Below are 23593 nucleotides of genomic sequence, written 5' to 3' on the forward strand. Positions count from 1 at the left end.
GAAAGCAGCATTTTGGAACTTTTCCATCTCATCACTCTACTACTTTAAACAAAGTTATCTCTGTAAGGTAGGTGAAATTAACTGAGCAGGAAGAGAATGACTGCAACAGAAAAAATAGGTTCTGTCCAAACTATTTATATATGCACTGTTGGCTCATAATTCATGTCCTTATCCCATTATCCTCTCTTTATCTGTGAAGTCAGACAGATTTCCCCCTGAACAATTGGGCATAATAAGAGTTAGCAGCTACTCAGAAATAAGCCCCGTCTCGACTTTAGGGAGAGACGCTCTGTGTAAAATAAGACATCGGAGCAAAAGAGAATGGACCAAGTCGAGTCGGGCAGCTTCTCCTTCTCCTTATTACGAAGTCTGCCAATCTGCAAGGCGAAGTTTTAGCTGAACGCGGGAAGGCAACGCGCTCCGGGCCGTGAGAGAAACTTCTCCACTCCGCGTTCGGCCACCGCGCTTCCCAGCGGCATGGGGCGAGCGGCAAAGGAAGATCCCGAAGGACGGAGCGAGCGAGCGAGCGGCTTTTTGAGAGGAGGGAGGCAGGCAGGGCCCGAAAGAGACAGGAACAGGAAACAGGGTGGAGGAAGAAAAGTGGGGACTGAAGCAACGAGGGGCGATGGGGCAACGGGTTAAAGGAGATTTTGAGAAGTGAAAGGCAAAGGCGGGCGCGCGAAACTGCGGGGAAACCGCGGGGCGAAGCGAAAGCCGGGGAGGGAGAGAAGCGGGCGCGCCCTCGGTCGGGCAAGGAAGAGCTCGCGGAGATCCGCACTTACACAGCAACGGGGAAGGGTCGGGACAATCTACGGCGGGCTTGGAGACATTGGCCGAGAGGAGTGCCTCCGTCACCCGACGGCCGAAGGTTTGGCTGCGAGGAGGCGGCTCCGGGGTCCGCTGGTAACCGAGCGTGTTGCCCCTCAGGTAGTAGAAGAGCACAGCCGAGAGGTGGAGGGCACAGAAGACCACAAGCAGGCGGCAAGCCTTCTGCAGCGAAGCGCCGGGCAGATCCATCCTGAGCGAACTTCACTGAGCTAAGTCGGGCACGCGGGGACGCCTCATGGCTGCGACCTGGAGCAGCAGGCCGGAGCTGCAGCGAAACCGCTAACAGCGCTCTGCCGCTCGCCTGCCAGCTGCTGCAACCCACTCGCCAAGGGAAGGAGGAAAGTCGTAATGTCAGGCTGAGGCTCCTCCTCCTCCTCCCCCTCTATAGCTGCTACTGTTGCGGCCCCTCCTCCTGGGGAGAAGGTTGCACCAAGTCGAGTCCCGCTTAACCCCGCCGAGCTTCAGACGAGGAGCCGCGTCTTCGACGTTCGTGGCTCTGAGCGAAAGAGGCTTAACAGGGCCCCAGCTGGAACTTTGGCTATCACGAGTTTGGGCTCGTGTCGCAATTTGGCGCCGGAACGCACGCATCCTCGGCGTCCGCCAGTTTTGTTGGCTGCCTGTAGTATCAACTGGTGGTTCGCGGGAGCGAGAGAGAGAGTTCGGTCTACAACCAGGGTGACTGAAGTTTGGTGTTTAATCAAAACGAGCCAAAATGTACTTCGTTAGGGGTTTAACCCAAATAAATCATATTAGCTAGGTGTAGATAATGTCGGTTTTAGGACCCAGTAGGCCAGTGGTGGGTTTCGAATTTTTTTAGAACTTCTTCTGTAGGTGTGGCCTGCTTTGTGGGAGTGGCTTGCCGGCCATGTGACTGGGTGGGCATGGCCAACTTGTGAAATGTGGTGAAACTCACTTAACAACTTGTGAAATGTGGTGAAACTCACTTAACAACTCTCTTGCTTAGCAACCAAAATGTTGGCTCAGAAACTCTAGCATTTGAAGCAGGCAAGTCTTAAAGCTGTCAAGTTACAAGACCCTTGCACCCTAACCCTTTAGAAACCCCCCCCAGGGTGTTCAAACTTGACAGCTTTAAGACTTGTGGACTTCAATTCCCAGAATTCCTCCTCCAGTCATGTTGGCTCAGGAACTCTGGCATTGAAGCACGCAAGTCTTAAAGCTGTCAAGTTACAAGATCCTTGCACCCCTAACCCTTTAGAAAAAACCCTCAGGGGTGTTCAAACTTGACAATTTTAAGACTTTAAGGTTTAGATAGGACTCTTAAAGGCGGGCGGGGCGATTGGTGAGTCAGCCAATCAGTGAGCGGCAGGCGGGGAAAGAATGGGGCAGACGGGTGGGGGGAGGGAGCTGGAACCGGTTCTAAATGGCACAATAGATTTTTTGGAACCTCTTCTATAGAAGAGGTTAGAACTGGCAGGAACCCACCCCTGCCATGGGCTGGCTTAATACAACACACTACACTACTAGCCCAACAAACCACATTCTGGCTTTGTGGAGTGTGAGCTATTGGAGAAGCCACCATGAACTTGGTGGGATTTACTTCTGAGTGATAAAGGCAGAAGCTTGCTGCTAATATAGTTTAGTTTCGCAACTGCCGACTGTGTTGAGGATGTCCTATATTAAGTCTTGTCCCTGGTAGAAAAAATATCTTCATGTAATAAACTTAGGCTTTACAGCATGGAACTTTTCAAATTCAGAAGTGCCACTTCTCATATTTTTACAATTTTTTTATCCCGCGTTCATTATTTTTATAAAAAACATAATTTTATGTATGTTTCTGCACCACTCACTAAATGCAGCCTGCCACACCTGTGAAACGGGCTTGTAGAACATGACTAATGTTGTCTTCTGTTCATCTTCCCATCCTGAATGTAGCTTTTGTTCTCCTTAGTAGGAGGTGGTGTGGGTTGGTTGTTTGCTTACTTTTAGTTCTGTTGCACAAGGCGTGGCATTTCACCCATCTGCAAGGCTTCATTCAATGTAAGGTACCGGTATATGTCTTGGCTCTTACTAATTGCCCTTTCCCTGTTGATAATGCTCTCTTGCCATTAGTCTTGAGCTATCAAGATGTTTGTGTCTCTTCCGGGAAGCTTTCCACATGAAGCATGAGCTGAGTTTTGTTTTGCCCAGGCATTAACATGGGCTCTTTCTATATCCGAAAACACTGATACCCCAGTTCATACCATGCCCCCCAAAACCCAAGCCACCAGTACACTATCACAAAATGAAATGTGCATAGATCATTCTGAGGGGAGAAAGCTTATTCAAACAAGATTTTGATATTCTTCATTCCCATGTTGGAAACTGCAGTATGACAACTATGCCATTTGGTGAGAGAACTGCCGTATCCATACTTGCGCACAGGTTCCAACTCAAGACTTCCCAGATTCTACATGCTTGAATGCCATTATGCATTTTGAATACATGAGTACAGATTTCTCAATTTCAGGTGCTGGGGGACAACCATAAATCATCTCTAAGATATATCTACAGCAAAGTATCAATTGCTTGGATGTTATCCATTTACGTTTAGTCCACATTCAATTTCAGCACCTCTTCTTTCTTGACCCCTATCTCTTCTTGTAGCACAATATTTCAGAAGTACCTGATTTCCATTGTACTCTGTGTTTATATTTTTCCTGAGTTATGCAACTCTTACTTCCAGGTAACAAAGTGGATAAAAGCATGATATTCTGTTCATCCCATTCCCTTTATCTTGACAAACATTTGTTCTTGGAACAGACCACTACCTTCCCACTAGTATTTATACATTTTAAAATCTCTTTCTGTTTTCCTTTTTTGGTAAACATTTTACCAAATTCAATTATAGGTACTCCTTGACTTATGACCAAAATATCTGTTGCTAAGTGAAACATTTGTTAAATGAATTTTGCCCCATTTTACGACCTTTCTTGACATAGTTGCTGAGTGAATCACTGCAGTTGTTAAGTTGTTAACACGGTTGTTAAGTGAATCTGGCTTTTCCATTGACCTTGCTTGTAAAAATGGTTGCAGGTCATGACAAACAGAGCCAACATGTTCCCTAATTCATTTTCAGAGCTATCCTGCCTGTTGCATCATAAAATCACTGTCCTAGTTAACAACACAGTTTCCTTTGGTTTATAATTTACATACTTTCACTTCCTCATCCAGCTAAGCTCTACCTTCACCGGAAACCTTCCTTATACATTGATCCATAAATGGTTAAACAACTAAGGGGATATCATAACCTCCTTGTCCTATTTCCTGTTTAGCTTTGAATTGTTCATATTAAGTCTTGCAACTGCTTAATTAAATTATATACTGCTGTTAGCATATTCAGCCACCAAATATCAAATCCATATTTGCATAAGACATTCTGTCATTCAAGCCAATTAATTTAGCAGTTGCTCACACTTCACCAAGCAAAGGTCAATAGCCTTTCTCACATTTATGTTCTTTGCAGTGCTTTGCTACAGAATAAAAATCTGGCCTACATTCCCTGTTCCTGCCTAAGGATAAAATCTGCCTTTCCAAAATTCATCATTACCTTTCATACCTTGACAGTCAGAATTCTGCCGAACACCTTCTCAGGCACATGTAGTACAGTAAAAAATTCTCCTATAGTTCAGCAGCCCCCCCCCAGCTTTTAGGGACCAGGGACCCATTCCATGGAGAGAGTTTTTTCCCCGTGGACCAGAGGGGGTGTGGGTTTTGCATGCTGACTGTATACTGTGGTTGGGGCTTCGCTTGTTTACATGAACCAGTTGCTGGCATGCTGCACACTAGTGCTGGTAAATGGACCAGGATTGGGGACCCCTACTACAGTTTGCTACACCTTCAGCTTTCATTTGGGGATCAGTGACAGAGATGGTATTCAACAGGTTCTGACCAGTTCTGGAGAACCAGTAGTGGAAATTTTGAGTAATACCACCTCTGACTGGCCCTGCCCCCATCTATTCTCTGCCTCCCGACTCTCAGCTGGTCAGGAGGAAATGGGGATTTTGCAGTAACCTTTGTAGTAAACATTTTTGAATCCCACCATTGATCAGTGACTGCTTCTTTTCTAATTGTCAGGCATCAATGCAGTCTTCACATACGCCATGCAAATCCCACAGTCGACTTTCATTTATATTTTTTGGTTTTGGTGTTTTGGAGACTAACATCTAGTGCACTTGTTTTAGTATTAGTCCTTAATGTATCACAATGATTTCTGTGCAAATCTCTAAACTACTTCTTCCATCACTCTCTCACTTCAATTTTCATTTTTTTATTTTTTATTCCAGGCATACTTCTGGATGCTTCTTATTTAGTCTTGACACACTTCCAGACTTTTTTTTTATTTCCATCAAAATCACTCTGTCTCTTCCCTGCCTGCTTAAGGCATTGTTAAGCTTTGTTTGATTCCTCTGCATATGTTGTTTGTGAATATATTCTGATCTTTCTCTGAAGCTCATTTTTCACAGCATTCTTTCCCTTACATATATTTTTCCACTAAAATGGCACATTGTATTAAGGCAAATGATCAAAACATTAATATGCTATAAGTATCTCTATGGGGTTTTTGTGCTGTCTGAGCTCGGTGGTTTTCTTGCAGATGTTTCGTTACCAAACTAGGTAACTCATACATTGAGCACTGGTTTTGTTACATAGTTTGGTAATTAAATACAAGAAACCCACTAAGTCTACAAGAAAACCGCCCTGAGTCTCTTTGAGAGTGGGCGGCATACAAATTAAATCAATCAATCAATCAAAACCATTAAGCTCAGATAGCACCAATAACCCCCTAGTTCAACTCTGAGCTCTCTTCTATAAGTGTCTCTATTGTTGCTGTAAATTGGGGGGGGGGAATTTCCAGGTCTACAGTCAGCTCGGAACTCTGGGAACTGAGGTCCAATACTTTTGGAATGCCCTGGTGAAAAAGGTAGAGCTTTCATGGCAACTTCTTCTAGGGGCAACTGTACCTGCACAATGGGTGATCACATAAAGAGCCTTTATTTGGAAGCAAGAATTATTACTTCATCTTTTGGGAACATGTTTTAAATCCTAAGGTTTAAAGGTTAGGGAAAAGTACAAGGTGGAAATTAGTGCCTTAAGTTACTGTACCCATTTGCCCCTTACTCTCATCAAAACCTGAGCCCAAAATTTCTAGCATGAATCAGAATACAGCTGGAAGGGATCTTGGAGGTCTTCTAGTCCAGTCCCCTGCTCAAGCAGGAGAGCTTATACCATTTCAGACAAGTGACTGTCCAGTCTCTCCTTAAAAACCTCAAGTGATGAAGCACCCACAACTTCTGAAGGCAATCTGTTCTACTGGTTAATTGTCCTCACTGTTAGGAAGTTTATCCTCAATTCCAGGTTGCTTCTCTCCTTGACTAGTTTCCATCCATTGTTTCTTGTCCTGCCTTCTGGTGCTTTGAAAAATAAATTGACCCCGTCTTCTTTGTGGCAGCCTCTCAAATACTGGAATATCTTCACTATGAGGAATTCACAACAGGAAAGTAAGGGTGCCCGCGGATATATGTTAACAATTGTATTTACAAGTACATTCATGTGTGCACTTATATCATTATATGGTACAATATAGTATTTAAAGAAAAAGTGTTCTTTAGAAAAACTGGAAGAAAAAAAAACATATTGTAAGCAATGAAAACAGACCTGGTGCAACATGTGCAAGATATTCTGTTCTCTTTCCTTAGCAACAATATCTTCAGCAATTTTCAGAAATACTGGTAATATCAAACCAGAATTCAAAATTTTTCAATTTATCAATTGTTTGCAAATGGGGGGGGGGGACTGTTCTTAATCATGAAATGGATCTCCTTTGACTTGAAGCTTGTAAATAGGCATAGACCAGCAAAACACATTGTCCAAAAATAAATGTAGGGAATATTGTTTCATTAGTGAGTTGCAAAGTTTCAACACAGTGTTCCCAGAAGCAACTGTAAAAAATAGTTGAATTCAAGCAATCTTAGTATGTGTCATGAAATATGCTTGAATTCTTTTTGTAAGTAGTTTAATAAACATATTTTAGTGTATCTGTACTTACTTAGAAGCTGCCCTCATTAAGTTAAATGCAATATATTCCCATATTTGTACAGAGCTGTCATTTAAATCCTTAATGTTAGGTTGAAATGTCTACAAGTTCCGGTGTAGTTCCTGTAACTTGTAGAACTACAAGTTAACATCAGCTCTTCTCTTATTGTGCTGTTCATGTTTTTAAAAGTATTTCCTGTGCAAATAGAATAGAGTTCTCCAGGCTTTTTACTCCTTTCTTGGGCCTCTCAAATACTGGTTGGGAAGATAAACCTAGATAATTGGAGCATACACTGAAGGAATCTGTATCAGAAACCAGTATACAGACAAGCTATTTCAGAATACACTAATGCAAGGGACAGTCAGCAGCACAGTTGTTAGCAGTAGATCATAGGCTAAGTGCATTTAACCACAGTACTATCAAGCCTAAACAACCCCTATTCCTCCCCCCCCCCCGCCGCCACCCTGCTTGGTAGGATTCAATTTTTTTTACTACCAGTTCTGTGGGCGTGGTAGGGGAAGGATATTGTAAAATCCCTACTCCAGGGGAAGTTTACTGCAAAATCCCCATTCCCTCCCGATCAGCTGGGACTCGGGAGGCAGAGAATAGATGGGGGCGGGCCAGTCAGAGGTGGTATTTATAGATTCTCTGAACTACTCAAAATTTCCACTACTGGTTCTCCAGAACTGGTCAGAACCTGCTGAATACCACCTCTGCCTTGCCTCCATTACTTCACCTTCATCTTGTCCCCATCACATTAAGGAAACAGCCTTAAGTCACTGTTAGCTCTACTGGGATTATGGTAGTGTTCTTGGATCTACCAAGAACAGCCTCAAGATACAGAAAATTGGTTATGCTTTGTCATCTATGATCTTGGAGAAAAGCCAGGAAACTGGAAGCAACTGAAGCGATAGAGGGATTGGCAGAGGGGGCAGCAAAGATAGAAGATGCATGGTTGCAAAGTCAAGAATGGGTGGGTAACTCAAATCTGAATTTATTCCTTTTATATCCACACTGCATACCCAAGCTTCTCCTATTCCATACTCATGCCAGCTGGACAGATGCAGATAGGATTAAAATAAATCTAAGCTTTATAACTAATGACAAAGTGTGGGTGCTTCATCACTGGAGGTTTTTAAGAAGAGACTGGACAGCCATTTGTCTGAAATGGTGTAGGATTTCCTGCCTAAGTAGGGGGTTGGACTAGAAAACCTCCAAGATCCCTTCCAACTCTATTATTTTGTTATTTCCCTACCTTTCACAAGCATTTTACAAATGGGAAAGCCTCCCCCTATCAGTTGAATGTCTTCCTACATTTAAGAATGACCACACTGTCTTCTTAAAATCCAAAAATGTCCATTGGCTTAATGCGGAAGATAATATTTGGACAGCACATCAAGTAGACAAAGATCATCAAAATGAGATACATTGCATTTTTGTATCAAGTATATTTTCATCTCCAGTCTGTTTTTCTTCTAAAAATTTAAATAGAGCATTTGGGTGGGGGCAATACCTGCCTGCCTATGGTTTTTTTAAAAATCAGGTCCAGCTTCTCCCACATTATTTCAGAATTAAGATGGGAAATGGAATAGCTGAAGAGTATTTAATCATCCTTAACAGGTATAATATTAGCTGTCCTCTTTTCCTGGCAACCTTGCTTTGCAGAACAGCATCCGCTATAAATGATACATGAAAGTCTCAATTTAGATAAATATCACTTAACTGGGGAATCAGAAAATATAACTTTTTTTCTGACAAAATCTGATTTATTTCATTTACGAAGACAAGGACCTTGCCAGGCACTGTTCCCTAAGTAAGATTTAGCAGCTGCCATAGAAAAATATATCCAAAGCAAGGATCTCTCTAGAGTTTAGTAGACTTAAATAACCTCTAGTTTTAAAGAAGACCTTTGTCAATAAACTTTAATTGGATAAAAGAGCAATTAGGTCCACCTGCTCCTCACGATCAAACTTTCTCCCTGTTTCTAACCACAAGTTTGCCCCCTTGTTTCTCTTACTACGCTACTTATGCAGAGAAAAGTTGTACCAGTTGAATGTCTTCCTACACTTAGCAGTAACAAGCAGAAGTTGCCTATTAGAAATACAGGTAATCCTCAATTTATGACCAAAATTTATGTTGTTAAGTGAGAAATGTGTTGAGAAATGTGTTAATGTGTTTGCTTCATTTTACGACTTTTCTCCCTACATTTGCGTTCTGACCCCCCCTGGACGGCTCATTAACAAACGCAGACAAACTTAAAAGGAAGGCTTTACTTTATCAGTTTTCAGTTCAAACTGGCTTCCAGCCCAGAAATAACATAAACATAAATCTCCGATAAGAATTCAAAACAAAAGCTCTTACAAACGCAGCCCTTCTTCCACCGTCTCCATGGATCAGATTTACATGAAAACACCAAAGCATTTATCCAAATGTAACAGGCATAATCACGAGTAATAAGCAAGCAATATTGTACCAGACATGGAATACACGAAGGAACGTTGACTCCAGCGACTGGGGCATGGCAGCATCCCTCCTTTTATCTCCCAACTTGCTTCTAACCACTCCCAGCTGCCTAATGAATCTTGATCCCGAAAAGACTCTCAGCAGAACTGCTGAGTCACAACACTATCCCACACCGCAGGGCCCTTTCCCCGGGGTCCGATGGTCAGGATGACGTGTCCTCAAGATGACCCGCACCCATTTCCCTTGGTGCCTTTTTCATGAATTCCAAACCTCTGGAGGCATAGCCCCCTTAAATCGGAACTCTTGGTATCCGGTGGCCACCATGTTTCCTTCCGCCCTTCCCGGCGTCGACACCCCATCCAGGGATATCCACCCTCCACAAGCCCGACTCACCACCCCTCCTACCGTCGGAGGTTGATGGCACCTCTACCGACTGTGGCCGAGCTTTCACTCCCTGTCTAGGGTCCTCCACCCTCTGCAAGGCTGAGCCACCAACCCCCTTTCCGTCGGAGGTTGACGGCAGCTCTACCGACTTTGGCCGAGCCTTAACTCCTTGTCTAGGGTCTTCCATATCCTCTGCAAGGCTGACCCACCAACCCCCTTTCTGTCGGAGGTTGACGGCAGCTCTACCGACTTCGGCCGCACCTGAACACCCTGTCCAGGGTCCTCCACCCTCTGCACGGCCGACCCACCAGCCACCACGCAATCCCCTCCCGCAGAGCCTTTCGATGATCGGGGTGTGGCCCAGAAGGGTTGGTGACGGCCTCCCCAGAACCCGGTTCAAGACCCCGGCACCTCACCGGGAACCCAGAGACAAAATCCAGTGCTGCGGGAACCGTAGTCGACAAAGACTGGAATCTCGGCGGAGTTCTCTTTGTAGACCTGGCCCAATGACACTGGGTACATGACTGCATGCACCTCCGTACGTCATCTTTCAGATGGGGCCACCAAAATTGATGGGAGGCCAGGCGCAATGTCCGAACAAACCCCCAATGTCTTGATGCAGACGTGCAATGAATCTGCGAGAGCACCTGTCAACGGATGTGCCCTGCGGGAACATAGAACCGGCCCCAACACTTCAAAAGATCCCCTTCCAAAGTCCATGGGGACGCCAGCCTCACTTCCGCCTTTTGTCGCTCCACCCAGTCGTCACCCCGCTGCGCATCCCATACCAGAGACTGCATGGGATGACAAATGGCAGCGCAGGTTGCAACGGGTAGAACAGTCCTAGGTGGAAGCGAGTTCGCAGGGTCGGAGTTCTGTACTTGACTCAGCAGGGCCTCCGCCATGGGACTCCCCCCCCGAATGCACACTATCCTGTGTGAACGGGGTAACACGGCCGCACCAATGTGCTGGTTGTCCAACTTGATCGTGCGTTGCTGAGGGACGGTTGCAGTCCGCGCAACCCTTCGGTTCTTCTTGGGGCAGCTCCCTGCCAGATGTCCAAGATCCCCACAGTAAAAACACAATCCCTCCGCACGTCTTCTGTCCATCTCTGTCCGTGACACCCGAGGTCGGACAGCACCCAACTCCATGGGCTCCTCCCAGTCCACTGCAGTCTCTTGCTGAACTGGCATGCCTGGAACATGGAATACCCGGCGAGGCCTTCGCCTCTGCAGCCGGGCATCTATCCGGAGGCACAGGTGGACCAATGTGTCCAACGTCGGTGGCCTGTCCACCCTCACCAGTTCATCCTGCAAGGCCTCAGACAATCCATCTTGGAACGTATCCATTAAAGCAGGTTCATTCCATGTGGAATCTTGGCTACGTCACAACAATTTGTCAAGTGAATCAATGCAGTTCTTAAATTAGTAACATGGTTGTTAAGTGAATTTGGCTTCCCCATTGATTTTTCTTTTCAGAAAGTCACAAAAAAGGATCACATGACTCCGGGACACAGGAACCGTCATAAATGTGAGTCAGTTGTCAAGCATCCAATTGTAAATCACATGATCATGGGGATGCTGCGACAGTCATAAGTGTGAAAAATGGTCATGTCACTTTTTTCAGTGCTGTTGTAACTTTGAATGGTCACTAAATGAACTGTTAAAAGTCAAGGACTAGCTATATACGTGGTCAGCTAGATAAACTGTTGCATATTACCTAGTAAATGGATGCAGACACTTTATCCTTTAATTGCTTATCTTGAATTTTCTTGAGCTCTGTATTACAAGTACTGCCTAACAAGGATTGTCCTAATTCAACAATCTTGCTTATAAATGATGGCTTCCTCAATTAACCCAGTTTTTGCATTTGCATGATACATTAAGCTAAAAATAGCCACATGCCCTCAGGTGCATATGTATCACTGGACTAAAATAGAGTTTCTTGTTTTGCATCCTTTATGTCCTGGAAAATTACTGGTGCTAAGAGTGGGGAGCAGTACCGGTAATTCAGATTCCAAAAAACAGCAGAGCGTGCTAGAGTTATCTAAAATAGAGTTGAGGAGTTTGTGCTACAGTATATCGTGGGAATCCAACTATTTTCATTTCTTCTTGTGTATATCAACCCATACTGTTGATGAAACACAATGTGCCACTAGATTTGTCTGAGCTATGTTATATCTATGCAATCCAGGTTTGAGGTAATGTGGGAACTTACCCCAAACTCTGATTTAGTTGCGATTCAAACCTGTGGCTATGCAAAGATGATTTAGCAAGTGACATGGTGTGGTGTAAGAATTACCAGGACTACCATTCAGAAAACGGTGCCTGGGGGTGCTCTTGTCACACCTGTCAGCGCTTTTGCAGACGTCAACCTGCAGCCACAAAGGAAAAGGAAGAGCTGCTTTAAGAAGCTTGCTAAGAAAGGCTACATATAGTAAGAGCTGTGGTGGCCCAGGGGTTAGAATGCAGTATTACAGGCTAACTCTGCTCACATTGCCTGGAATTCGATTCCCTAGTCAATCCTGACCAGTTGACTCAGCCTTCCATACTTCCAGTTGGTAAAATGAGGACCCAGATTGTTGGGGGCGATAGGCTGACTGTAAACTGTTTAGAAAGGGCTGTAAAGCACTGTGAAATGGTATATACTTCTAAGTGCTACTGCTATTGCTACATCAATGCCCTCACGTATTCCAAAGTACCTTTTCCCCTTTGAATCCCAAGCATTGCACAGCCCTGTACTTACTAAACCAGCATTCCCGAGAGCTAGCAGGATGGGAAAATGTGAACTTATGTGATAGATGAAACCATTGTGGTGGCGTAGTGGTTAGAATGCAGGCTACTTCTGCTGGCTGCCGGCTGCCAGCAGTTTGGCAGTTGGAGTCTCCCAAACTCAAGGTTGATTCAGAGTCTTCCATCCTTCCGAGGTCAGTAAAATGAGGGCCCAGATTGTTGGGGGCAATTTGCTGACTCTGTGAACCCCTTAGAGGGGACTGTAAAAGCACTATGAAGTGATATATAAGTCTAAGTGTGCTATTGCTATTAATGTGCTTCAGGAAGGAGGCAACCAACTATTCGGATGGGACAATACTGCCCTCTGTTGGATTATGCTTGTCCATATTGCTTTTATGACTTTGAAATGACCATTGAAATTAGGATATTCAGCCTTATTCTTTTACAGTGAGATGTTATTAGCTGAAAAAGATTATAGTTGGGGGTGAAATACATTTTCACCAGGAAAAATTCGGAAGAAAAGGGTAATTCACTTTGCACTGTTTCATTGTGTATGAGAACCTGTCAGAGTTGACCAGTCGTAAACATTTCCATAATGGATATTTTGATACAGTAATACAGATAGCCCTTGACTTATAACCACCACTAAGCCAGTGGTAAAATTCAATTTTTTTACTACCGGTTCTGTGGGCGTGGCTTGGTGGGCGTGGCATGGGAAGGATACTGCAAAATCTCCATTCCCTCCCCACTCTTGGGCCAGCCAAAGGTGGTATTTGCCGGTTCTCCAGAACCTGCTGAATTTCACCCCTGCCACTAAGCCCAACATTTCTGTTGCTAAGCAAAACAGTTCCTTTTTATAGCCATTCGTGTTGCAGTTGGTAAGTTAATCACTGCAGTTGGTTAAGTTAATAATATGGTTTATTAAGTGAATCTGGCTTCCCCATTGACTTTGCTTGTCGGAAGGTCTCAAAAGGTGATCGCAGGACCTCAGGACACTACAACCATCATAAATATATACCTGTTACCAGCATCCAAATTTTGATCATGTGACAGTGCGGATGCTGCAACAGTAGTGAAAAATTGCCATAGATCACTTTTTTCAACACTGCTATAACTTCATTGGGGCTGGAGTTGCTGTTATGCTAGAACAATCTGTTGAAGACTTAAGACAGTTGAAGAGCATTCATTTTGAATCAAAGAGAGACAATATGGGCATGGAGTGTGTTTGCAAGAAGCTGGGAATGGGAGGAGAACAACACTGCCTATGCCTGTACTCGGAAAGTGGTGAATGGGCAGTACTGGCAATAAGCCAAGCTAGAAGTGTGAATTTGTCCTCCTTTCAGATAATAAAGTAAGCCATTAAAAATAAAATCAGTTTATGAGCCTCTGTAGCACAAACATGTCCTGGCAATCTCTTCTTCCAGCAAGTCTTCAGAATGTTGCCTTCTTTTGATTCCCAGCTCATTCCTGAGGCAGGCATAAATTATCCTTACTTGTTCCAATGTTAGTGATTTACCTCTTACCCAAGGGTGGGATTCTACTGGTTCAGACTGGTTCGGGCAAACCAGTAACTCCAACGATCAGCTGGGAGAAAACCGGTAACTCCAACGATCAGCTGGGAGTGAAAGGGTTCGCTCCAATGATCAGGTGGGCCCACCTGCCCACCCCTGTGTTAGTCTCTCCTGTATTTCCTTTGTTTGAAGCCCAGCCAATAGGCGCGGCAGAGAGGATTGTTGCGCCTCAGCTGTTTTACTAATCGGGACTGCAGTAGAAGGTAAGTTTTAGAGTTGTTTTGAAATGAACTCTGCGCATGCAGAGCATGCGTTAGCGTATGTGTGAGAGAAGTAAGCATGTGTGCACAAAGCACGCACTCAGCGAACCGGTTGTTTGGTTGAATCCCATCACTGCTCTTACCCTGACACATTTTTGCAATAATGACAGTACATTATACAATTCATCAACATTTCTCTCAGTGGCAGAATCAGGTGACCGATAGGGAGAGTTTAATTGGCTCAATGCCTATTGGCCATGCAAGGCCAGCTTCAGCCTGTTATCTCCTCTGGACTCTGGTCCCTCCCATTCTCATTTGAGTGATTTTTCAAACTGGGCTTCCCTATTCCATTAATTCTCTGAACCAATCTCCAGCTCAGTGAGCTGGCTTTGGAAGAAGGGTCAGCAACCTAAGAACTGAGAGGTCCTGGGGATACAAGAGGGAGAGACTATTCCACAAAGTGTCCCATACATTTAGTGCACTTTTAGGCTATTTTTAACGTTGGGTTTAATGCAGTTTGAAATGGCAGCTTACAGGTTTAGTGGGAAGGTTGCATAGAACAATAGGACAACCCCCTCCTGCCTCATCAAACAGCCTCTACAGAGCATCTCCCAGTTGTTAGTGAGACCATTTTTTAACTCACACAGGCAAAATACTTACAAAAATCCTGGAGTGAATTTTAATAGATTGCTAAAAATGTTGAACTGTCCATCCTTCAAAACTTGCCTCCTCTCCATCTCATGCTAAGGTGATAAAGGAATGTTTTCCTATTGGTGGGTAAAGCTGTATTTAATGAAAGGGGGAGGAAACACAAAGCTGGAGTGACCTCCAATCCTTTTCTTCATCATGTCCTATATGAGGAACCACTGTTGGTGACCTCTTGCCTGTAGCAAGATAGGGACTACCAGTACAGAGTTCTGGTGGTGAGGAAGAGCCTCACAGCTGTGAGGAAGAGCCCCATGAATGCCTCATCCTAATTTTCTTTCAACCTCTCCTTTGGGAATTTATCCTTCTTGGAAATTTTATTTTCCTGCTCCTTTGAAAAATGCTATCTATGACCTCATTTTCTCATCATGGAAAAAGCTTTGGACGCTTGCAAGCTTGGGAAAAAATAGTCATCTTTATTGGAAACTAAGTTTTATATAGATCAGTGCATTGGGCGGTTATCTTTGCATGGTCTAAGAGGGGAGAAATAATAAATCATGAAGTTAGATGATGATGATTAATAGCAATAGCAATAACGCTTAGACTTATATACCATTTCACAGTGCTTTATAGCCCTCTCTGAACGGTTTACTCTGAGCATATTGTCGACAGCAATCTGGGTCCTCATTTTATCAACCTTGGAAGGATGGATGCAAGAACCTTGAGCCTCATAAGATTCGAATTGCCAAATTGCAGGCAGCTGGCAGTCAGCAGAAGTAGCCTGCAGTACTGCATTCCAACCACTGCATCACCAGGGCTCATATGCCAAAATACAATAAAATTAAACTTTAAATATATGTAAAATGAATAGAGGGACCAATTTGAAACCTACTTAAAAGTAAATGAATTGTTAGTTAAATATTTATACTATCATTTCCCATTTGTACCTTTATAAAGTCAGCGAAATACTTCACTCATTCAGTAAACGGCAATATAGAAGTTTATGCCATAATAAATTTGCTGACCATTCAAAGGGTACAGGTGGCCCTCGACTTATGACAATTGAGTCCAAAATTTCTGTTCTTAAGTGAGACATTTGTTAAATGAGTTTTGCCCCATTTTACAGCCTTTCTTGCCACAGTTTTAAAGTGAATTATCACAGTTGATAAGTTAGTCACATGATTGTTAAGTGAATCTGGCTTCCCCAAACATTTTGCTTGTCAAATGGTTGCAAAAGATGATCACATAACTTTGGGACACAGTAACGGTCATAAATATGAGTTTGAATTTTGATCACATGATAATGAGGATGCTACAAAGGTCATAAGTGTGAAAAATTGTGTCATTTTTTCAGTGCCATTGTAACTTATTGAACAGTCACCACAGGAACTGTTGTAAATCGAGGACTACCTTATAAGGTCCTCCTCCTCCTCCTCCTTTACTTCAAGAGATCACATTGACCATTTCTTTGCTAATGAGTAGTTCCCAAACCAGCCTCAAAGTATATACAAATCTGTTATACTCCCTCACTTCCTTGGAAAGATGTCAGCTGACTGGCAGAAATCTGGAAACATCAAGGCCAGTGGGATAATTTTCTATCAGTCGGAGAATAGGTGAATTCATTGTCTTTCATCTCAACCTATCTCATAGGATTATATTCTGGAGGAAAATGAATGTCACTTTCAGCTCCTATAGGAAAGGCAGGGGTATAATTCAAACCAACAAACCAAATTTTGTAACTCTGTGTTACAATTGTCTACCAGTTCCTTTTCTGTTCTGAAAAAAAGTATGGATTTTGCAAAGGCAATTATGCAGAAGTTAGGAAATCACATGGAAATTGCCGCTGCAGTCCTAATGACTTCCACAAAAGATTTTTTTTTTACTTTCCAAGTGGGATAGTTATCTGCCAGCTCATAATATACAACACAAATAGATCACCATTTTTGGAGGCAAATTATTCCACTGTGTGCATTTGTTTTACACTTTTCTAAAACTACCCAGTAAAACTGTTAATCAGAGTTATGAAAAAAAAAGAAGCTAATAGAAGTTATATCTTTTTTTAAAAAAAACACAGGCTGTTCCTGACCAATGAGAATTTCTGAACAAGCAGTGAAAATCCCCATTTCCTGTTTTGGGTGAAGGTACGAAGTTGCCACTTTGCTCCAATTCTGTTTATGGTAAAGCAAGACAACAATGTTCTTTGGATGGAGGATAATTATTCTTTGCTTTCTGCTTCTCTATGGTGTGCCCAAGTCTTCAACTGGTAAGATCAGAATGTACCTTAAATATTCTGAATAGGTTGCATAAGAGAGGAAATGTTGATCTTCCTAATGCTGTTTAATATTGGGTGGATTGTTAGCTTATGATAGCAAGCAGTTGAATAATTCCATTTCCAAAACCTGGCCATTGTGAAATGTCCTTCAAACGGTGGATTGTTTATTCAACAAGTTTATTTTTAAAAAGTATGACAACTTTATGAATACATTTGTGACATTAGAGTCTCTTATGCTAGAAAGTTCTCATTGCTCATATTGCTGCGCTGTCATTATTTTTATATTATTATCATGATATATAGTTCTACCATGGAAAAGGGCAGCATTTTGTTTTTTATGGCTCATTTTGTACGATCATCAACAAAACCAATTAAATAAACCATCAAATGAGAATACACAGAAAAAGCAGAGGCAGGAAGTTTAAAAATGATCTGGGGCTTGATAAATTACTAACTTGCTCCTTCCATTGTAGTGTTTGTTTAAAGTACAATTAAATGAAGCTACATTAGAAATAGAGTGTAGCACTGACATTTACGTTGCTTTAGATGTTAAGAAGGAATATTTAATATATGCGCATAAGTGACATTTTTCAGGGAAAGAGGAAACACAGTACATGCTGATGCAAATCGATACTTCAGTGAGCCACCTACTAAAATTTTTTACGAGTTGCAAGTACTGTTTGTTTTACTGATAACAACAAGCAAAACAGGCAGATAAGTGGCTTGCTTATAGTCTAATACTGGCTGGACTCATAGGCAAACTTAATCACAAAATAACCCACTACATTTTAGTTCAATGTGCTATTTTAATTTAGCCAAGGTGATTAGTTTATGGTTGAAAGTTGTTGAAAACCAGACAAGTGCTTTCATTCTGTAAACCAGAGATTACTATTGAGTTCTGCAAACACCCTCACAAAGTATAAGGCAGAGGTATAACTGAAACATTGACCCACAATTTGTTTCTAAATTTCCTTGTATTTTCTTCCCATAATCCTTCTTAAATTTTGCCATTGCCCATTCAATCCAAGGGTGGGAAGTAAACTTGGAGACATCTAGCCTAATCCTTAGCCTAGTGCAAAGAAAGAAATCATCTGATAAAATATTTCTTCCCAGGCTGAGAGTTTAAAATAATTGTCCATTTGTAAATTGTTATTCTTGCACAGGTGACCCTGCAAAAAAGGCAGTTCCCTATTTCATTGATTCAATCTGGATCTCCTTTCCCTGTAAAGACAATAACAGCATCAGATGCCATTCAGCCTACAAGAAAAGAAAATAGATGACTTTTTAAGACAAACCAGAGAAGGGTTAGATAGATCTTTTCAAAGCACAATGAGATAGGAGAATATTTCTGGACTCCTCAAGGGCAGATAGGTGACTCCATGCACATTAAATGCAAAAATTTATTATATAGCTTATTGTATTTGGAGCTATGTTTCAGTCCTTGGCTTGCTATACGTTACTTGGAATTTACAATGAGGGTATGCCCTTGTAATTCATCCGTAAGATTTAGGATTTATGGAAGTATACAGATAGTCCTCAGCTTAGAACAGTTCATTTCCTGATGGTTGAAGGTTACATCAGCACTGAAAAAAATGTCTTATGACAGTTTTTCACACAACCATTGCAACATTCCCATGGTCATGTGATCAACATTCAGATGTTTGACAGCTGATTCGTAATTATGACGATTGCAGTGTCTTGGGGGGGTCATGTGATCACCTTTTGTGACCTTCTAACAAGCAAAGTCAACGGGGAAGCCAGATTCACTTAACAACTGTGTCGCTAACTGCAACTGCAGTGATTCACTTAACAATTGTAGTAAAAAAAGTCATAAAACATGACAAAATTCACATAACATATATTTCGCTTAGCAACAGACATTTTGGGCTCAGTTGTAGTTGTAATTCGAGGACTACCTGACCTCTCTTTGTGCTTTGAGAGGACACATTGAGCACTCTAGGGAGTCATATGTGTGTGTATTGCATAAAGACATATATTCTATCAAAAGAAATAAATCATCTGATAAAATATTTCTTCCCAGGCTGAGAGTTTAAGATAATTGTCCATTTGTACATTGTTATTCTTGCACAGGTGCCTCTGGGCAGTTCCCTAATTCATTGATTCAACCTGGATCTCCTTTCCCTGTAAAGACAAATGACCCCAACGTTCAAAGAGCTGCTAGGCTTGGGGTTTATAAATACAACAACAGTACAAATGATATATTTTTGTTCAAAGAATCTCATATAAATAAAGCCACAGTGCAGGTAAGTACTGCTTGATTCTTATAGCAATAAATGCAGTTAATTCTTTTGCTGATTAAAAATGCAAAATAAAACTTGCTTTTTTGTTCCTGTCCTAGTGAGAGGGTTATTTTTCTCCCCTTGAGAAATGGTACAGGTCACTGATAAGGAGGATTTTGTGTTCTCTTCTCTCAAGGAGGCTTTTAATATGCAAAAAAGGCATAAGGAGCTTAGAGCTTTTTCTTAACTTTTGAATTTAGCCTGATCACCAAACATATTCAATGCTATGCTATATGCCCATCAATGCTATGAATCTAATGCCTAATCTAGTAATAATCTAATACTTTAATATATACCTATTCCTTTGTATGTTATGAATCTAAGTCATAAAGAGCCCTATAAATACAGTATGTCTCAAAAATGCTTTTCAAAAGATAACTGGACTTTAAAAAAAAATCCTTGAAAACGTTTCACTTCTCTTACAACAGCTGTTTTATTTCATGAACTGAAGTTCAACTGAAGAAGCGAAACATTTTCAAGGAAAAACCCAAGAAAGTCCAGTTCCCTATTGGAAAGCACCTTTGGGACAACCATGATCTGGATGATTGAGAAGCTTTTTTTTTTCATTTTCTCCAATGAAACTTTTTGATTGGTTTATCAAAATATAAAATACAAACAAAAATTTAAAAAAGTAATAGAAATCTAGGGGGAGAGGGAAGGCAAGAGTTGGTGTAAAGATGGTAAAGGAAAGAAAAAGGCACCAACTTCTTCTTTAGCACAGTAGAAGATAATAACATTACAACCACAACTTTTTATTTTTATACAACAGTATGTACAAGCCATTTCTATAACAATAAACCTATCTAATTAGTAAAAGCAAAATCAAAGTTTCTTCTTTTTTTTCATTGCAAGCACAAAATCTGGAAGCAATTTCAAAATAGAAACAAGGTTAGATATATTTTCTTCTTTGGATAAAATAATCAATTTGACCATCTCTACTTCTCTTTGCTGTGGGGAATAATATATGTTTCTGTTAATTCATTAATCTTCAGCATATTTCATACTAAGAGAATCCTCTATATTATTTTATTTTTTTAATTCTAAAGGAAGAAAACACTTTTTCTATTTTTGATATTTTACTAACTTTAAAAAATATTCAAGGATTGTATATAAAGGGGGAAAAGAAACCATTTTAAATTCAGAACCCAAAACACAAAACTACATTAGAACTTTCATTCAATTATATATATCACACCAATATATATCCAATTAACTCCAGTTAGCTTTAAGAAAACCTCCGGAGCCTGGGGAGGGCGGAAAACAGGCCCAATGGGTCAACCGAAAAGTTGAGAATGAACTTCCGGTTGACCCGTTGGGCCTGTTTTTTGCCCTCCCCAGGCTCTAAGAAAGCTGCTGTAGCCTGGGGAGGGCAAAAAATGGACCTACTGGAATTCAGCAAATGGGCCATTTCTAGCCTACGGGGGAGCGGGGGAGGCCATTTTCACTTTCTCCAGACTCCAAAAAAGCATGAGCGCATGCACAGGGGCCACGGCATGGCGGGGGGGCATTAAATTATGGGTGTGGGCGCATGCACATGTTTTTGGTACCAGAAACAAAATAGGTTCACTATCACTGTTATAGACTCATCAAAAATTTTCTTGATGACAGACTCCAGTTCAGAGTTAAGCATCCTCATAGCTTCCTCTATTGGTCAAAAGTATTACTTATTTGTTTATTCCTTTTTCTAGCCAATCAAGAGTTCATGAAAATTGGAAAATTTCAACCACAACAAACCAACACAGACAGTCCTATTTTTTTTTTCATTTGTTGCCTGGGCTGTAACAATTTTTTTAACCACATTGAAGTCTGTTGGGTCTGTTACTACTAGCTGTTATTCTGAGTGCAGCTGAAACATTGGTTTTGCACAGTCTTACAGTTGGGAGTTGGGGAGGATGAGGAAGGTATCTTACAACAGCTCTGCTTCCCCTTTCTTCCCATGTCGGTGTGCTGGAATCCATCCCAGCTTCTTCTTTACCAACCACACTGCTCTTTCTCCTAGCAGATGCTGCACCCTCTCACCTACATCTTCTTTTGCTCTCCTCACCCACTCATGTATCTCCTTCCAGCAGATTCCCCCCTTGCTCAGATGCCATCAGCCTGCCTATTCCTTTTGTAGTTGGAGCCCCACTCATAGTTCTGTGCTCCTCCTAAGGTCTTAAAGTCCACAGGAGAAGAAGAGAACAACAAAGAGAAGGAAGGCTGGCGTTCACCTGGCAAGATGGAAAGTCTCCTTCAAACCACACTTGGTTCAGGCATTGGTTGTATTCTTGCTTTCTGAAAGAAATAAGATAAACCCAGATGGTAGTTATACTTTTTTATTGTGAAACTTGTTCCAGTGTTCTCCAATTCCTGGCTAGATTAGACCTAGCATAGACAAGAATTTGTTTTCTGATATTATAGCCTCTATCCTTTGAAATTATTATTTTTAAAAATAATTACACAAAATATTTGCAGATGAACTTGTGAACAGTAGGATGAGTGTTCTCAATTGCCTCCAGTTTCCTCACCATTTCCCCCCAATCTTTTTGACCTCTCTTTGGCCTCTGTTCTCTTCACTTTGCCTGTTCTCAGTGCTCTTTAATAATATGAAAACTGATGTTATTTTTTAGATTGTGAAAGGAGTGAAATACAGACTGGATGTCGATATCTGCCGGACTGTATGCAGGAAAAGAATACCACATCCCAACTTGGACAGATGTGATTTCCAGAAGAACAAGATGCTGCAAAAAGTATGTGTTCAACTTCTTTGCGCTGTTCTAAGAAATCGGGGGTGGGTAGGAATACCAGATTTGGACTGTGAAAATCTGGACAACCATTAGATGGCAGCAAAGAGCAATAATTTTCTGTGTCTCCTTCTTGCCTTCTACCACTCGTCCAGAATTTTGCAGAGGACAACTAGTAGCAACAACTGAACAGCTATTTCTCCACAATTCATTTTGCATGGGATTCACTCATATATTTTGAATACGTAATCATTTTTCAGTGTCAACTAATAATTTTAGTTCTTGTCATTTAGCAGAAACAACAGTGTTGCTCAATCTCCTGCTACATTGTTAACTAGAATGGCCTTGAGGCCTCTTTTCCTTGATGTTAGAAGAGTGTAAGCAAACATGATAAATTCTCTGCTTCACTTTCTTATATCTGCATTGTCCAAATTTGAGGGAACTGTGTTGCTTCCAGGATAGGTTTCCTGAGTGACCTCAGCAATTGCCCCAAATTCTCCAAATGAAGCAAAGAATAATTTATTTCATGGAACAGCTTTGAATTTCCCAGTGAAAAGATGCTAGATGAAAAATTGGGGAGGGGGGAATAATTAAAAATAATAAATAAAACAATAAACCTTGAGGAGCAGGTGTTAAGTAAATGAACATCAAAGAAAGGTACAATACCGGTCCTTGCTTAACAATGGTTAATTGGGTGTAGCAACTCCACCACTATGAGATGTGTTCATAAAAATCATGTGACTGGGCCCATTTATGATGGCAGTTGTGTGCAATTGTTATGCAAGGAAATCACGTGATCATGTCTTATGACTTCCTGCCAGTTTTCCCATTGACTTTGCTCATAGGAAACCAGCAGCGAAGGTCACACAGATCACGATCACACGACTAGAGGATGCTGCAAGTGTCTGAAATGTGGACTGGCTGCCAAATACCCAGATTATGATCGCATGACTGTGTGGAGGTTGTGATAGATGCAATTTTGAGGATTGGTCATGAGTTTCCTAGTACAGCAGTATTAACTCCAAATATTGCTGAACAAATGACCAGTAAGCAAGGACTACCGGTTTGAAAAGAACATCATAGCCTTTTTTTGCTGAGACCTCTTCAGTTCAGGAACTACTTTTGATTGCAGTATCCTGTCACTTTAGTGGAAGGAATTGAACTGTGTCCGTATATGGAAAAGGAAGATGGAGCAAATTGTTTCTGCAGAGGATGTCCTTCTAAAATACATTAGAAGGAATGTACATTACTAATATTTATTTACTGTACAATGTTTATTATTAAATACATGTGCCACCTCCCAATGATTCTTGGAATAAATTAGGTGGAAAAATTCCTTTGAAAGCCGTTGTTTCATAAGATCACATTGCAGTAAGTCACTTATTATCACATTGACTGCCAGGCTGACTGCAAAAATGCAACATCTTCTTGTATAACTTTT

General features: G+C 41.7%; 2 protein-coding genes and 1 long non-coding RNA gene across 6 annotated transcripts in view; 1 reads left to right on the forward strand and 2 right to left on the reverse strand.

Moving 5' to 3' along the window:
* Positions 1 to 1017, reverse strand: part of B4GALT1 (beta-1,4-galactosyltransferase 1) — a 56184-nt gene extending 55167 nt beyond the window's left edge. The window contains exon 1 of the mRNA XM_014076168.2: positions 783 to 1017. Within this exon, the coding sequence (XP_013931643.1) occupies positions 783 to 1017 (235 nt within the window). The remainder of the gene's footprint in view (positions 1 to 782) is intronic.
* The window catches only part of CST7 (cystatin F), a 23774-nt gene continuing 181 nt past the window's right edge, over positions 1 to 23593 (forward strand). Inside the window, exons 1-5 of one of the 4 annotated variants that reach the window (XM_087716357.1) lie at positions 1313 to 1503; positions 8896 to 8968; positions 16932 to 17120; positions 19221 to 19393; positions 22039 to 22158. In XM_087716357.1, the coding sequence (XP_087572483.1) occupies positions 17051 to 17120; positions 19221 to 19393; positions 22039 to 22158 (363 nt within the window). In that variant the 5' untranslated portion in view covers positions 1313 to 1503; positions 8896 to 8968; positions 16932 to 17050. Of the gene's footprint in view, positions 68 to 1312; positions 1504 to 8895; positions 8969 to 11224; positions 11240 to 16931; positions 17121 to 19220; positions 19394 to 22038; positions 22159 to 23593 lie in introns of those variants that run through there. The other 3 variants (XM_087716356.1, XM_087716355.1, XM_087716358.1) reach the window with 3 other exon arrangements.
* Positions 20161 to 23593, reverse strand: part of LOC148045510 (uncharacterized) — a 19129-nt gene continuing 15696 nt past the window's right edge. The window contains exons 4-5 of the long non-coding RNA XR_015696763.1: positions 21640 to 21703; positions 20161 to 20377 (exon numbers count right to left, since the gene is read on the reverse strand). This is a non-coding gene — a long non-coding RNA (uncharacterized LOC148045510). The remainder of the gene's footprint in view (positions 20378 to 21639; positions 21704 to 23593) is intronic.

This window comes from Thamnophis sirtalis, unplaced genomic scaffold, assembly GCF_051295495.1.
Source record: "Thamnophis sirtalis isolate CommonGarterSnake01/CBP01778 unplaced genomic scaffold, rThaSir2_p1.2 scaffold_5, whole genome shotgun sequence".
NCBI lineage: Eukaryota > Metazoa > Chordata > Lepidosauria > Squamata > Natricidae > Thamnophis > Thamnophis sirtalis.